Source organism: Doryrhamphus excisus, chromosome 1 (assembly GCF_030265055.1).
Source record: "Doryrhamphus excisus isolate RoL2022-K1 chromosome 1, RoL_Dexc_1.0, whole genome shotgun sequence".
NCBI classification, from domain to species: Eukaryota; Metazoa; Chordata; class Actinopteri; order Syngnathiformes; family Syngnathidae; genus Doryrhamphus; species Doryrhamphus excisus.
In genome coordinates, this window is record NC_080466.1 from 40247731 (window position 1) to 40265551 (window position 17821).

Below are 17821 nucleotides of genomic sequence, written 5' to 3' on the forward strand. Positions count from 1 at the left end.
TCCCTCCCTCTTAAGTGGATTCCGGCGTGGAGCGGACATACGGATGTGTGTTTGGGCTCCTAATCATGTTGGAAAACCGCCATGTGGTCCAATTCCGGTTTATTTTTCCTTCACTGAACCGCAACTCCCTCGTGTCAGCAGCACTCGTGCAGCCCCAGACCATGACTCTACCACTACAATACTTGACAATTAAAATTAAATGTGAGAGTTACATTTGGTAGTTAGATACTTCTGTCACATCTGGTGGTGCATAAAGGCAAAATTCGCCCCCCCTCCCCTCCTGTCCAAATACTTTAAAACACACCGCAGGAGCATCATCTCCCAATAATGAGCAGGAGCAGTATAGAGGACAAAGCAACAAAAGATAAAACTATTTGGGAAGAGTAATAATGGTAAAAATAGCTTTGAATTCAATAATGTAGGAGATTGAGAATCAAATAAATTATATATATTCATAGCCTGAATTGCATTACATAATTGATGCACGCGGTCATACATTATGCACCGACTGTCAACATGTGAAATGTGTTTGAAAAAATAATACAAGTGTGATTCTCCAACCACTTAAGGGCAAAGAGGAAGGAGATGCCTATGGGACAATGTCGGTGTCATGACTGGACTCGCATGAATCATATATGCATCATCTTCTTTTTTTTTTTTTTTTTTACTTTTTTAAAAATGAGAAACACAACTGAACTGTCAGAGAAAGTGTTAGGACGGACGCCTAAAGGGTTTTTAAGTCCCGAAGGGTGAAAAAGATTAGAATGTCAAATGTCACAGCACAAATGATCATGGCCTCATGAAGCTACTAAGAAGCAGACAGCAGTCAGAGAATATAAACCCGACACCGGTGGCCTCCTGATCCACTCCATCAGCAGCAAGACCAAAGTCTTTGTTTTAAAAAATGCATATTTTGTGCAATGATTCATGAACTGGTGCTTTCTTGACCCTGTGCTGCTGACTTTATGCTTCTTGTGTACTCCTGCAGATGGACAATAGATGTAGTATTCCATTTATTATTATTATTTTTAAATATGCCCAATAGTTACACATTTTTTAAACTTTTACCAGGCAGTTATTCGAGGAAAGGTATCATTTGTGCGTACCTGGGGATAGGAAGGACTGGAATAAGTGTACCTGTTGATTTGTCTTAAACAAATATGGCATTACTACTAGCACATCACTATCAGGAGAACCAGAGCATAGAGCAGGGGGAGCCACCTCCTGTGGCCCAGCAAGGTGCACTGTATTCGGGCACATGCTCCAATCAGCAGGTGTGACTCCATGGAGGTCTCGGGCAAACTTTTTGCACTTTTTGGCGTTTTAGGTGACTGATAAGGGAAACAGTGAATGTTTATTTACATTGGTGATGTGCGGATCAATACTGAAATATCGATACTTCCGATACCAAAATATTGATTGTTTTGATACTTTGAGGTAATGGACTATGGAAAACAGAGCCATGTCTGAATTTGAATACACTTTTCATTCTTTTAGTAGTTCTTAATAATTAATCATGTATTTTAAGGGTTTTTCTTATTTTTTTCCCAATTTTGTTTTTCAAAATTTTTAAATTATTGATTACTGTTTGCACATATTTTATATGATTTTGCTGAGTTTTTTTCTGTTTAGTATTTTAGCTCGGCTATATAAAAAAAAATAAAATAAATAAAACCATTACCATTATCATATTGTCCATCACAATACAAGACTATTTAAAAATTAACCAGACACATTAAATGAAGTATCAGTATCAGATCACTAGTTATGGGAAAGTAACCACAGGCCATCAACGTCACAGGCAGGAGAAAAAGAAGCGTTTGATATTCTCGCCTGCACAGCACAAGTGATCTCACCTCATTGGAGTATTTTTTTTTTATTTTTTAATGACCAATTACCAGAGCTATTTCTATATTTATGATATCAGATATGTCAGTATGACGTCACAATTCCCTTGGCTAATTATCCTGCACCAAATGTGATGAATTAATCAGTAAAAATGTATTAATATAATGTGATTTTTTTTAAAATAATTTGAATGTAATAAAAATATAAATAATCAATGAATTCATATATTAAAATGCAAACAGAATTGATACATTTATTCATGTGGCAAAGGGAGGAAAATGCACTGTAGCCTCGTCCAAGTCATTTCTAAGAGCTCCTGTTAAAATAGCGAAACCAATGATAACATTCAAGAAAAAACATATTAGACTTTGCCAGAAAATGTCCTTCCATTGTTCTACAATCTGATTATTTGCACAGATGAGTGAAGGTCATTTTGTATTTGAGGGAAAATGATGGAGAAGGAAAGAAACAGCTTCTGACCAACAGCATACTGCATGATTTGTTATTAGGAACATGCTGTAGCTAAGTGTCATTATGTCGTATGCCGTCGCTTGAGTCACACTGCGCCGCATGTGCACACTCATTTGGATAAATCTGATAAAACTGTCCAAAAAATGCATGGTTTGCGGTACGCAGCCATCCATTTTCTATGCCGCTTGTCCTCACAATATTGTCGCGAGGGTATGCTGGAGCCTATCCCGGCTGACTTCAGCCGTGAGCCGGGGTACACCCTGGACTGGTTGCCAGCCAATCGCCAGATTAATCATATTTTTTTAAATAATAATTAATCATGATTAATGACCATTTGTAGTTATGTCTTATGCTTATTTAGTATGCTTATTTTTACTGTATTTAATTGAGGGCTGTCAAGTGATTAAATTGTTTACAACAGATTAATTGCAGTTTTCAAATTAATCATGATTAAACACCACTTGTAGTTATATCGGAAATATGCCTATTTTTACTGCAGGTATATCTTATTAGGGGGTGTTAAATTATTACAAATTTTCAATCAGATTAATCACAGTTTTTTATATAAATTAATCGTCATTAATGACCATTTGTAGTTATGTCTAAAATATGCCTATTTTTACTGCAGGTATATTTTATTGGGGGCTGTCTAATGATTAAAATTTTTCAATCAGATTAATCACAGTTTTTCTCTAAATTAATCATCATTAATGAGCATTTGTAGTTATGTCTGAAATATGCCTATTTTTACTTAATTTTATAGAGGGCTATCAAATTATTTTTAAGACATTTAATCAGATTAATCAGTTTTCCAATTAATCGTGATTAATTCATTCAATACAGATATAAAAGTAGGCTTTAAAAAAATACATTGTCCCTCGCCACTTTGCGATTCAAATTTCTCATCATCAGTTTTTCAAAAATATATGAACAACTCATGCTGTTTTGTGGTTGAAACAGTCGATTATTAGTCATAAATACGCACAATTAAGCAAATGTTACATATTTGTCACCTCAAATTAATTTCAAGCACACAAATGGAATAGAAACAGGAGCTGCTGTTGTGTGAGCCTATGTTTTGTGATATTGTGTGTGTAAAACATAATGGCTGCATGTGAAGGTCGGTGCCGGGCAGCTCTTCCATCCACTAAACATGTTGCAGAGTTTGGCTGGAGAAGCAAAGGACCACTTAGAAGTTAGGAATCACTCGTCCACGCCGTGGGGCTCCCTGAAATCCAAACTGAAAAGCGCTCAGAAAGTGCGGTTCAGGTTAATTGCACTCGATCAGTCGGATACAGGTCTGGAGTATTGTCAAGCACGGCGTTGTGCGGGCTCGCTCTGCGGCGCTGTGAGGCTGGAGGATCCTGAGAGGATGCCCAGGTGGCGCCGGGCACTTTGGAATAGGTAACCCGTTCTGGAGAGGAAGCAGATGGCCTGCATTAAAAAGCAAAGGGCCCTTGTGACGAGCCTCAATAGCCCTGCGGAGAACTGGATAATTAAATGAGAAATTTAATCAAATTCCTCAAATTAAATGTCCAGCTGGATGGCTTTGCAAAAGAACACTGCAGACTACACGTTTACCTGAGGGACGCACGACGCCGCTCGCGCAATTCTCCAATCAGTACACACTCGCACTTGATAATGGCGGAGGTGATGATTGCTGCTAAAGTATTCCATTCACAGTTCTGCCAGCAGGAGACGGGAGGGGGGGGAATTAGTGTGTGACCACAGGGGGGTCATTTTAATAATAGGGCCAATATGCATTTTTTAATTTACAGTTTTTAAGAGCCCCCATATGTCTGATCAAAATTTGAAGACCAATTGAAAAATTGGACTTTACTTTTTGTACTTTTGGATTTTAAGGACGTTCCGAGTCAGGGGATGGCAAATATTTTGACTCGTGGGCCGCATTCAGGGGGGCAGAACATATATTTAACACACACACACTATTTTATGCTTATATTTTTCCTTGAATTACTGTATTTTCTGGACTATAAGTCGCTCCAGAGTATAAGTTGCTCAAGGCCAAAAATGCATAATTAGGTAAAAAAAAAAAAAACATACATAAGTCGCACTTGAGTATAAGTTGCATTTTTTGCAGGTAATTTATTTTCCAAACTACTTGACCAAAACAGACAAAATAAAACATAAACAGGAAAGGAGTCCAGTGTTTATGTAACATAAACAGTTTTTTCATTTATAAGTCGCTCTGGAGTATAAGTCGCAGGAACAGCCAACCTATGAAAAAAAAGTGCGACTTATAGTCCAGAAAATACGGTATTTTGTCTAATTTTATCTGTTGGGATTGATTAGCAAGGGCTCGGAGGTTGGACGCAGACTAAATTTTCAAACTTCTGAAAGACTCATGGAATAAAAAAGTCAAGTGATAGACCCCCCCCGACTCTCTGACTCTCATCAGTCCTATAACCATCAGGCGTCATCTGCTATTTAAGACTTTTGAGAAGAGAAGACCTCGTTTGGAATTAGCAGGAGAGCACAAAATGTGGGACATTGAAAGGTGGAAAGTTGGCTTCCAACGTTACTGGCATGAGAAGGAGATCCAGGAGTGGAGGGGGCGCCATTATGATCCTCCAGTGGAACAGTGGAGCTTCAGGTTGTGCAGGGGTGTCAAACGGTAGCCGGTTACATGGAGATGTTGCATGGAGAACCCTTCATCTTCACTAGCATCTTGGAAACATCAAGCATTCCCAAAGCCATTTTTCACAGCTACTCATTACGCACTCTTTTTCTGTACATTTTATTATATTTTCTATGTATGTACATAAATTCTGTGTTCAGACTTCCAATGCACGAATTTTCCGGTGTTCTTGAACTCAGCATACATTCCTGGTTTTTACTTCTTGTTTGTGATTCAAACAAGTGGACATAGTTTGCATGTCATTTATTTTTTTTTTTTGCCGGCTCTTCCAATTGAGCCCTGTGACATCTGCCTGGCAACAATTGGCAAATATGTCACATGACCATGAAATGGGATGAGGGGCTACTATATACTACTGCATTATACTATATACTACTGTATATGCTATACACGGTATTGTCTTAAAATATTTGCTTAAAAATGTTATGGGTCGCAAATCATTTGTTGTTAAATACAAATATTTAGTATTTTGTTGTATTTTGGACATTTAAAGTCAAGTGGGCGTGGCTTATAGGTCAGTAACGCTTGAGCCCCGTGAACTCTGCCTGGCAACAAGTGGTCATTACGTCATTTAGAAAATGTAATTAAAATGACTCGGTTAAAGAACAGTAACATTTAGGAGTCAAAAAATGTTGCTAGTGTAGTTTTTACATTTTTATAGTATTATTTTGTTGGATTGTACTTCAATGTTAACAAGACACATCATAACCGTCATCGGATATGACAATCGATACATTGTAAAGTGTTTTTAAATTCACATCCTGGCAAAGACACAAAGCACAAAGTCTTTTTTTTTTTTTCATCCAACAAATCCGAGCACCGCCTCCTGCCGCCTTCCCCCGCCCAGCACAGGCAGCCTGTCGGCCGGGATGGGACCAGCAGCAGCAGCAGGCTGGTAGATGTCCATGCATGCATGCATGACCGCTAGTCGACTTCCTGGATGGAAGAATGGGACTCGACTTCGCATTGTGTGTTAGCACCGAGTGATCTCCACTGCACAATCAATAGTATCGGAGGACTTTTTCTTGATTTTATTTCATTTTTTTTTGAGTGTGCAGTCAAAGACAGCCATTGATCGCCGACTGACCCCTTCCCCTCTCCGGGAATGTGTCTCCTCGGAAGCCCGTCGTGGAGTCCAGCTTGGAAGTGTGTCCACACCGCCGTGGCTTTTTGTTCCTCGAAGCATCAGGAGCTCCAGCTTGGACTAAATCGGACTATTTTATAAGAGACGTCCTCGTTTTTTAGAGGCTTTCGTTGCCGCGACGTCAACTTCCATTTTTTTTTTTTTGGCTGGCGCGCTTGGGATTTTCTCCCGCTTCTTAAAGCTCAAAGACTGAATAATAAGCAAGAAACTTTGTCACCTCCTTATTGCTCTCCATGAGTAGTCTAACATGCAGAGGAGACGGGAACCGAATTGCTGGTGGATTTTATCCGTAATGTGTCTTTTAACCTTGCACAAACACAGCGACTGTCATCCTGGTAAGTAGCGGCACTTTGCTGCAACACAAGCTAGCTCTCATGTGCACGACGACCAGCACGAATGTCTTGTCAATTGTTGCCTTCTTCGTCTCTTTTTTTAAGAGGAAAAAACAAGCGATTCCTCATTAAAACGTGCTTGAAGGCGACGGCTGGAGGTGGTTGTTAGTGTTCCTTGTCATCCGGCTGCACTATGGCGCAAAACAGACGTCACACTAACATTAAATCCGCATTTTAAACACTCTTTAATGCCTCCTTTTAACATCACAACACCACCAAAGTCTTGAGATTGTCACGTTGTCTTCTCATTTCCTTTTTTATGACTGCTGTCTTATCTCTAACGCTGTCACGTCACTCTGTTTTTTTTATTTAAAAATGTTATGGCAGATAAAGTTTGATTGAAGGCTTCAATGTGCTGCTTCAACTTCAAACAGAAGGGGGCGCCTTTTCCTCTTTTATGATGGGACGCTTTACGGAGTGACTCATGGTGGACGGTTCATTAGGTACATTCAGTGGTGTCCAAAGTGTGGCCCACAGCACGGCTGGAGGCATATTTGTCATAGAAATGAAACGTTTGTAAGGCGTTCTCGAATTGTTTCGTTCCGAAATCTAATTCACGGATTTCCACTTTCTGGGTGTAACTTCCTGGTTGCATTTCGAATCCATGTGTTTTTTTGTTGTTTTTTTTTCAGTTGGCCTTTGGGGCAGTTATAATTGAGCCCTTTAAAGGCGTGCCTGGCAACAAGTGGCCGGCACGCCACGTTACCACGAACCCTGTTGTTTCGATACAACGCAAAATCTCATGGGCACCAGACCTGGAACGGTAAAAATTAAATAATATAATTAATTAATACATAAACGAAGAGGCAGGAAGAGGGTTCACTCTGTGCAGTGGTTTCAGCGACCTTGCCGCGTTTGTTCCATACAACAACAGCATGAACGGAGTCATAAAGTCTTTTTACCTCAGTGGGTGGAGGCGGGGCCGCTAGCATATACACATAGTACAGGAGATTGAATTAGTAGATTGCAATATATTGTCATATATTTATATAAAAATATACTTAAAAATCTTGTCTCCTCTCATTCTCGTAGACTCAATCTCGTGTATCAGCTGGCCTCGTGTCTTGTGACACCGCAACAACACAATGACCTTGGCACCTGCATTACGTTTGAAGAAATACGTAACTGCATTTTACATAAATAACGATAAGCTGCAACTCTACGTCCTCTTAACGTTTCAGATTTTGTTATTGTTGTAGTTGACATTGGGATTTGAACACTCTTTCACAACTCCCCTGCCATTGAAGGCAAAGAGTAAGCCCTTTTGTCTGTCATTTCTTTGTGTTGGTGGGTGGAGGCGGGACTGCTAGCATACACACTGAGTGCAGCAGAGTGGAACTTAGACGAAATTCAATTAGTAGATTTCAGCATTCATTCATTCATTTCCTACCGCTTATCTTCAGCCTATGCCAGCTGTCTTCGGGCTAGAGGCGGGGTACACCCTGGACTGGTGGCCAGCCAATCACAGGGCACATATAGACAAACAACCATTCACACTCACATTCATACCTATGGACAATTTGGAGTCGCTAATTAACCTAGCATGTTTTTGGAATGTGGGAGGAAACCGGAGTACCCGGAGAAAACCCACGCATGCACAAACTCCACACAGAGATGGCCGAGGGTGGAATTGAACTCGGGTCTCCTAGCTGTGAGGTCAACGCGCTAACCACTCGCCCGCCGTGCAGCTCCAGATTCCAGCATATCGCCATATTTTTCACATTTCGTTCTAATATACCCAATCTTACGTATTGTCGCACTTCTACTACGCTACACTCTTATGCATTTTGTGTGTATGCTAGCGGCCCCGCCTCCACCCGCCGTGACAAAGAGTGTTTGACTGACAAAAGGGCTCACTCCGTTCATGCTGGGAGATCATTCCTTTATGATCTTCCCACAAAAGGTCTTCTGACACCCCCTTAGTATACGCTACGCTACGCTATGCTACACTACGCTACACTACACTACACTTTACAATGGTTTGTACGGATGAATAAATAAATACGACAGGTCCTCAACAGTATTTTCAAAGTTGGCTTCGACAAGATGGCTTCTGCAAGTTACAGCTTTTAGCATGTAGCATCCTCTTCCTCTCCGTGTAAACAGGGACTTTCCCATTGAAGTGTGAAAACCGAAGAGACGCAACTATTTTGGGAATGTGACATTTTTAATGCATGCACACGTGGTGACTGTTGCAGGTCCCTCTTTCTGCTGTGCATCATTTTAGTCCTCTCATGACAAGATTTCTTGATTATTGGGTTGTAAAAAGGCTGGATGAGACTGGGGGGTGGGGGGGGGGGGTGTCCTCCAAAATTATTGGAACAGTGAGGTCTTTTTTTTGTGTGTTTTTGCAACATTTGCAACATTATTGGAACAAGTATTGGGACATGTGACCTACAGGTGTGTTTTGTAGCCCAGGTGTGTCCAATCAATGAATCATCATTGAATCATTGTCAATGCTCAATGACAAATTGGGGAGGGTAGACGAGCAGAAACGCTAGTGTCTGTAGTTCCCCACGCAGTGATGTCTTTGAACGCAACCACTCATTGCTCATCATAGCACGTTTTTAAAGTGGGACTCAAATGTTCCGCTACTATTTTTTACTATCTTTTAGCTTGATTGACATATTCAGTTCATTCGGAGTCGTTAATACATACAAATATATGGTAATGGTTTTATTTCATTTGAACATCTGATTACAATTGAGTGCATCCCATAATCAGTTCACAGTTGCACATGACCAAAAGGAGTAGGAAGAAGCAAAGCTTATTAATTACTACCCCTGCATCTGGTACTATTACAATCAGTAACTGTTACATTTGTTCACTTCCTGCCTTTCTGATATTATATTATTGACATTTTTTATTTCTATTTTAAAAGTATTGAATTATTATAATAATTCCATTATTTTTTAAATAATGATATAATAATTTAAATAAATAATTTAAATTATATATATATATATATATATATATATATATATATATATATATATATATATATATATATATATATATATATATATATATATATATATATATATATATATATATATATATATATATATATATATTTTTTTTTTTTTTTTTTGGTCACATACTGAAGTAGAGGTGATATGACCATACAATGACCCAATGGGTACCATAGTAACCATCAAAACAGTGAGACATATAGCACATCATGACTGGTTCAAGACTCTTCATCCTTGTATTGAGCAAACATCAACTGCTTGTATTGTTTCTTGAATCGGCTCATCGTTGTGCATTGTTTGATTTCCTTACTCAATCCATTCCATAGTTTGATTCCACATACTGAAATGCTATGGCTTTTTAACGTAGTCCTAGCATAGTGTTTTAAATGTAGTTCTTCCCTGAGATCATATTTCTCCTCTCTTGAAGAGAAGTATTGGATGACATTTTTAGGTAATTGGTTATTTTCAGCCTTATGCATTATTTTAGCTGTTTGAAGAGTTGAAGTATTTGTGATTTTAGAAATAAGGAGTTAGTATGTTCTCTATAGGCGGCATTATTAATTATCCTTACTGACCTTTTTTGCAGTACATTTAGCGAGTAAAGATTGCTGTTATAGTTATTACCCCATATTTCATATATGGTTGAACCAGAGAGTAATAAACCTATACGTCAATATAAATATAGTATGTCATCCTGTCCTATCATTTATCTTTCTCTACATTAAATACAGTAAAAATGGGCATGTTTCAGACATAGTTGCCAGTGGTGATTAATCATGGTTCAGGAATTTAAAAACTGATTAATCTGATTAAATCAATAAATTTAATCATCATTTGCCCTAGTAAAAAGTAAAATATTGAAAAAAAAAAAATCAAAAGAAATGGGGAACAAATAAACCGTATTTCATAGAGCTGTACATGATAGCAAATTCACTAAGTAGCGTGACATGAAAACCATAGCGCCGCCAATAGCTGGAAAATGTAGCATTTGTGAATCTGCGAGAAGATGGGAAACATTGGTTGCCGCAAAGTTTGACGGTTTGAGCCACGCCAGCCATTCGGAATGTCTTGAAGAAGAAAGAAAAGTTAGCATTTTCTGCTTTTGATGCTATCTTCTAAGTTGCCAAACGTACAATATCTTAGCATGGGAGGTTATGGGTTTCAGGGTACGCCACCGTATGAAGAGGTCACGGTTTCAAAACCACCAAAATGTCGGTTCATACCATGGCCACTACGTGGAAATATGTACTTTTGTCATGTGTGTTGAAACATTAGCTGTCTTGTTAGCATTGAGCGACGCCGTTACATTGCCGCTCGACATTTTACTCCCGTGGCGGGTCACCGACAGGAGTGGAGGACAATCGGATAGAAAGTATTCATTCTTCACTGCACCTCTTCAGCATCTCAAACGCTCCCATTTCCGCTTGGATGGCCGTCATCACGCTCTTCCTTCCAGCCAGAAACGCTACACCTCTTCTGCTGTGGCGACGTCATACGAAAGCCGAAGAAGAAAGCAAACAAGAAAGCCGCCAAAGCGCTAAAAAGGCACCTACGCTAACGTGACCTTTTACACTCAGCCGCTAAGTGTCAGCTCGCATTGAAAATACGCAAAGGCCACAAAGTGTGAAACTTTTCCCCCAAACGCACATTTCATTAGCTTGCCTACAATGGCGTTTAATCAAGAGCCGGCTAAACACGCACACTCTCTTTCATCTGGCAATCCAGTGAGGACGTAAGTGACTGATTGTACTTGGAGTGAACTGGAATAGCCTGAAATTAGTGCCACCCCTTCAATTTATTATTCAGCCATATAATTAAAATCCAAAAATGTCATCCTTCACTGTGGATAGCGTTAAATGCACTGCTGCTGCAAGTGTGCGTATCCCAGATTGATGCCGGTGCTACTCATGTGTGGCACCAATTATCCTCCATATCAGTAGCAGTGATGCAACAGAAGAATGCTGAACTATCTTAATCACCCTTACCCCCCCCACGCTCGCTTTGCCCCCAGATGCCCCCAAGTTGCCTGCCTCCGTGTCTTCAGCCGTGCCTGCGCTTTTTTATTGACTTGTAGCCTTACAAGCTGTGAACACAGGCCAGTTATTTCATATTGCATACCTCACTGGACCTCTGACACTCAGCAGAAAGGCGAGCTGACTGGCAGACGAGCAAAAGGTCGTCGGTTGAAAAATCCAGTTAAACTGTGCTCAGCCACCGTGGTGAGCCAGGTTCTTCCTTCCATTACCACATTTTGTTTTTTTTTTTTTTTTGTGTGTGTCTGATTTTTAAAAGAGAATAAATCCTGAATATTATTATCCCGTGTCAGCGCACGGGAAGCGATTTACTCGTCTTTTGACCGTCGCTGCTTCTTAGACACAGCGAGGTAACGGTATGCGTCTCATTTTATCTGCCAATCAAAGGCTTCGCTCCACTCACCAGTGGTAGCCGCTTCAATTGCGCCATTAAAAATTGATAGTAACTTAATGCTAGCGTAATTAAAACTACCTTCGCATTTGGCATGCAGGTAGCAGCACTCGTGCACATTTACGTTGCTGACTTTTTGTTGAATGTCACTGAAGTCCCGCACATGAGTCCTGTCGGTTTCTTGTGTGCATACATCATTGGAAAGATTATAGCAGCAAAGGTCGATGACGGAGGAGAGGCTGCAGGGCTCATACCGGGGGTTGACTAGGATTTGACTGTTTTAACTTTGGTGGGTTCACACTCAGGGTGCGTTCACACTTGTCATGTTTGGGTCCTGTTAAACAAACCGCAGCGTTTTCTCGACTAGTACGGTTCGTTTGGCCAGGTATGAACCAGACAAGCAGATGGACACCGCTTGAGAGTCTTGGTCTGCTTGCAAGTGAACTCTGGTGCGGTTTGGTTGACGTCAATGTGATTCGGACTTTGTTACATGGGAATACTCTGGAGTTTTTGGGAGTGTGACCAATCACAACAGAGTGGATGTGCAAAAAGGAGGAATGAAACAAACCGTTTGGGTTTGGAAGTCCATGGGAACACTGCAGAAAGAGCAGAATCTGGAAGATCTAGAAAGCTTTCTGTGCAGGTTATTGCGTGTAGCTGCTCTATAGGAGTCCACAACTCAGTACAAAACACAGAAAATGGGCACAGGAGGTCCCCTTTTATAGAGAAAAATGAATTAATCCATATTTAAGCCACAAAAAGCTGCAATGACATCAGCTTCCCTCTGGGCTTTGGGTCTTCTGGCTTCCTCTGGTGGACAGAGGCGGCATTGCAGCAACATCCACCATTTTCTATGCTCCTCCAATGAAATTCTTGTCTCAAACTCATATTGGTACATGTTTATAGTTTGAGTGTTAAGTTGCTGTGTGATGAATGTAATGTTTAAGTTTAATGAAACCGTGAGTCAGACTGTTAGATTTAGCAATAGGTTGACAAGCCGATGGTGAGTTTTTTCATAGATCATGATTGGCGCTGCCTGGTCCTCACAGACGCATGTGGGCCACAATATGCCATATGATCACGTGCGGCTTATACACTGGGATTTATATTACTAAGAACATATTTATGGTGTTCAGCCATCGTAGACTGCATTTTATTGATTATATATTCAGAAATAACGTATTGATCTCTTATTTATACTCGTTTTTAAAAAACGTCCCAGAACAGATTGCGGTCAACCTCTGAGGTTCTGGGTGCTTGCTTCGACTCACTGGCACGTGTTGAAAACGTGTTTTTACCGCACTGGCTGATTCTGGCCGATAAGGCGGAGCGAAGCCACGCCCTCTGTTGGAAGTAAAGCCCTGATGTCATGAATGAGGTTTTGACACGCTGCCAGTGGGACATTTGCTGTGGATAATTGCTCCAACATGTACAATGGAGGCTCGCACATCTTGCTGCCTCATGATGTTAAAAATGGCATTAGGAACATATGCTGAGCCGCCTTCATCCTAAAAAGATGGCCTCAGCACTTTTGTCTGCTGTCTCTCCAGCAGCTGCCCGTGCTCGCTCGCCACTAAATGGTCAATTGGGAGAAACATTTGCAGCACTCGCGCACACGGTTTTATGTTTGCTTATTCCTTCGGAATGGCTGTGCATTAGACGTGGATAAAGTTATGGGGCGTGATGTTTTAAAGTATAATGCTTGTAGATTGAGATGTTCATGCTTATGGGCTGTGATGGAATTGAAAGTGCTGGAAAATAATCTCTTATTGTTGCACTTTGCCGCTTGGAGCTGAACGCTCCTCTAATACCACACCCGTTCCACATACCGAGGCGTCTGCTTTTCTTTGCTCATCGAAACAGCAGCACCTACCGTTTCCCTGCGCAGTCTTCAATGTGACCGTGCATTACGTGGCGTTGCCATCATCGCATAAATGTTGCTTAAATAAACAAATGAATTGATATTCTATATTTAATCAGTTATTACATAATTATATATACAGTAAATAAGTACAGTAAATAATATGATTTTTATGTTAATGCTATAACTGTATTGCATAATTACACAAATAAATAAATAAATTATATATTTAATGAATTTTGTATTAATTCAATACATCTTATAATAGAACATATATAATATACATAATTATATATTATTTATGATCATATTTTTATTATGTGTAAAATAATCTAACATACTGTATATAATTTATTATATTTAATAATTAATTAATTTCCTTTTAATCTTGCATTATTTGGCATTTCCATAATTGAATGAATTAATAAACATAAACTACATTAGTATTATACTACATTCATTTAAAAAAATTAAATTGTGTATTGTGTATTGTATATTTATATATGTAAATAATATAATTTATAATAATAAATTATTTAATTTACTTTGAATCTGTATTATGTGGTGTCACCATAATACTAATAATAATAACAACACATATATAAATACATTATACATATATGATGTCACATACCGAAATATGTTTAGTTTTTATGTATTATATTTTCTATTGTTTATGATTCATTTCCTATATTTATTTATGTAAATTATATGTACTGTATAATGTTTGATATTATAAAATAATACATGAATAAATGTATTTATTTAAAATATTTACTGAAATAAATATTCCATATTTTTGTATGTGATGTTGTCGCCTTTGCGCATACATTTGAATGCACCATCGCCACATCAGTCCTTCCATTGTGTCTCTGTTCAGCCCCCCCCCCCCCCCCCCCCCCGAGTTGAATGAATCGTTTGACAGTTTGGGCAATTTGGGCAGTTTTTGCACATACAGGAAAAAAGATACAAGTTCGACATCTCTGTTTTTCAACGCGCAACTGTCAGAAAATCTCGGCCACCGCTGATAATGGGAATCCATAAGCTAGGAGGCGTGCGAGTCCAGTAGATCAGACAAATTGGAAGCGTTTCCCGTTTCCCATCCATACAGCACATAGGCTTAATGGATAAAGAGGAAGGAGGCATACTGAGATGTGCCAGAGGCTCCCAGATTTGATCAAATGAAATTGGCTTGCACGGCTGCGGACTGTTTTCCAACTTAATGTGACAAATGGCCGAAATGGCCAGTGGACGTAAGTAAGGGAGGGGGGGGGCTGCCATCTGTGGTAAAGTGGCACGTCGGATGAGTTTAATTAAAAACAAAACTGCTAATTTCAGTCGCCGCACATCAATAGTGATTTTTATTTGCTTTAACGTGCATCAACACCGAGGCGATCTGCGTGCTGAAGCTCTCTCTTTGTCTTTTGGCCAAGAGACTCCACCGGTCACAGTAGCTTTTTAATCATTTAGAAATGACTCACAGCCACTTCACTCCAAATCATTTCATCTGTCCTCTCCACAAAAGACACACGCATGCACGCTGGAGTGGACGAGGAAGCTGCTCTAAAACACAATCCACTGACTCGGCCGTATCAATAAATGTCCTGTGTCCTTCAGTCCCCGCATCCTCTTCTCCTCCCCCTTAAACAATGTTGCTGCCATGCGATACTCTGACAGCTTTGCTTACAGCTGAACTGTCAGTCAGCGCGGCCCCGTTGAGAGTGGAAACAATGGAACCTTCAGGCTCCTTCTTCCTGCATTGTGTCGCTGCGGATCAACAGGGCATGTGTTTGCTTTGTGCTCGCGGCCTTTCTTTTCTTCTGGGCTACATTCACCAAAAAGAAAGGACAATTAGCAGTAGGCCGTGCCGTCCGCGAGGCTAATTCCTCCCGTCAACTGTAGCGTTCTAACCGCAATCAGTCAAAAGGTGCTCCGTCCGTGGAGCTGGGTGACTTTTATTGTAACCTTTGCATGAATTGTATTGCAAAGCGGCTGTTTGCGCCTCGTTATGTGCAAAAACAAACATTTTCAGCACCGCGACAAAGTGCTTGCTCAGCTTATAAAATGTAAAGGAATACAAATTGTGGTTCTTGTTCTTGTGACACCCTTGTAGTTTGTAGTTACTTTTTAATTCCGATTTTATTTCATCAACTCATTCAAGCCATTTTTCTAAAGACAACCCCTTCAGTGGCGTCCCTTTTAGATGATTTTGACCGATCTTTCAAGGCACAAACACTATTGTGTTGTATGGCTATATAAACATGGAACCTACCAAAAGAAAGATTAGATTCCCGTCTTTCATCAGAATAAAAAAAGTTAGTTTTCTGTTCTTTAGTAATCACCAGGAGAACATAGGTAAGTTTCAGGAAAATATCTGTTCCCAACTAAAAAGGGGAGAAGATACAAAAAGCCACCTTTTATGGTTTTTATTGGGAGTCGTTTTTGCCTCACACGCAAAAATAAACAAACAAGACGTACAAAAAATGTTGTTGGGATTGGGCGTTTGGTTATATAAACATGGGATCTACCAAAAGAAAGATTAGATTCCCATCTTTCATCAGAATAAAAAAAAGTTAGTGTCAACCTTTTTCTGTTCTTTAGTAATCAGCAGGAGAACATAGCTAAGTTTCAGGAAAATATCGGTTCCCAACTAAAAAGGGGAGAAGATACAAAAAAGCCACCTTTTATGTTTTTTATGGGGAGTCGTTTTTGCCTCGCACGCAAAAATAAAAAAAACAAGACGTACAAAAAACATTGTTGGGATCGGGCGTTTGGTTATATAAACATGGGATCTACCAAAAGATTAGATTCCTGTCTTTCATCAGAATAAAAAAAGTTAGTGTCAACCTTTTTCTGTTCTGTAGTAATCAGCAGCAGAACATAGCTAAGTTTCAGGAAAATATCGGTTCCCAACTAAAAAGGGGAGAAGATACAAAAAAGCCACCTTTTATGGTTTTTATGGGCAGTCGTTTTTGCCTCGCACGCAAAAATAAAACAAACAAGACGTACAAAAAACATTGTTGGGATCGGGCGTTTGGTTATATAAACATAGGATCTACCAAAAGAAAGATTAGATTCCCGTCTTTCATCAGAATAAAAAAAGTTAGTGTCAACCTTTTTCTGTTCTTTAGTAATCAGCAGGAGAACATAGCTAAGTTTCAGGTAAATATCTGTTCCCAACTAAAAAGCGGAGAAGATACAAAAATCCACCTTTAATGGTTTTTATGGGGAGTCGTTTTTGCCTCGCATGCAAAAATAAAACAAACAAGACGTACAAAATACGTTGTTGGGATTGGGCGTTGGGGTTTATAAAAACAAGTCATAATTAAAATATGTCTTCATTCATTTCATTCTGCCCCATTTGGTCCTCCATTGTTTAGTTTATTTCAAAAATCAGTTTGTATTTAATCCTAACGCTTTTCCATTACTGATAGCTGGTTCTTTTCCGGTGTAAAACCTACCAGGTTACCTTTTTCCCATTGGGGGAGGGGGGGACATGTTAATAGAGGTTCCATGCCATCAGCAGTTAGAATTATTTATCCCCCTTGCTACATATTCTTCCACAATCTGAACTGCAAAACAACCAAGAAGTCCCACTAACACCTGGTGATTGTCTTTGGGGAGAAATCACCCAGCAGTCGTCTCAGCCGGGTGTCTGTCATCTGTGCCTGTGATTGACAGCCACAGAAACACAACACGCCAGCGCACGGCGGTTGCACGTAAAACACAACACGCATACGCGATATCCGAGTGGCGGACGCTAAATGGAACGCTGTGCACAGAGTAAAGCGGAGCGGGGGCTGATTTTGTCTGCGGCTTTGCTGAAGGATGCAGCAAGAGACCGTGTTGACAAATTAGAGTCAATTCTTTTCAATTTTAAACAAAAGCTGACGCTTCCGCAGACCTGAGTTTTAATGTTCCAACATATCCTTGACGTGTAAACAAACACCCAAAATGAGCAGTTTTATGTACTGTACATTCTGGGGCTACAAAAATCTCCATTTGATGACTGAATATTTTATTTTTATTCTGAAAGGGCCTTAAGGTCTG

The 17821-nt window shown here is 39.7% G+C and overlaps 1 protein-coding gene across 1 annotated transcript in view; it reads left to right on the forward strand.

The window, feature by feature from the left end:
- Positions 1–5830: 5830 nt before the first annotated feature.
- Positions 5831–17821, forward strand: part of ca16b (carbonic anhydrase XVI b) — a 155182-nt gene continuing 143191 nt past the window's right edge. The window contains exon 1 of the mRNA XM_058090998.1: positions 5831–6457. Coding sequence (XP_057946981.1) covers positions 6370–6457 — 88 coding nt within the window. The 5' untranslated portion in view covers positions 5831–6369. The remainder of the gene's footprint in view (positions 6458–17821) is intronic.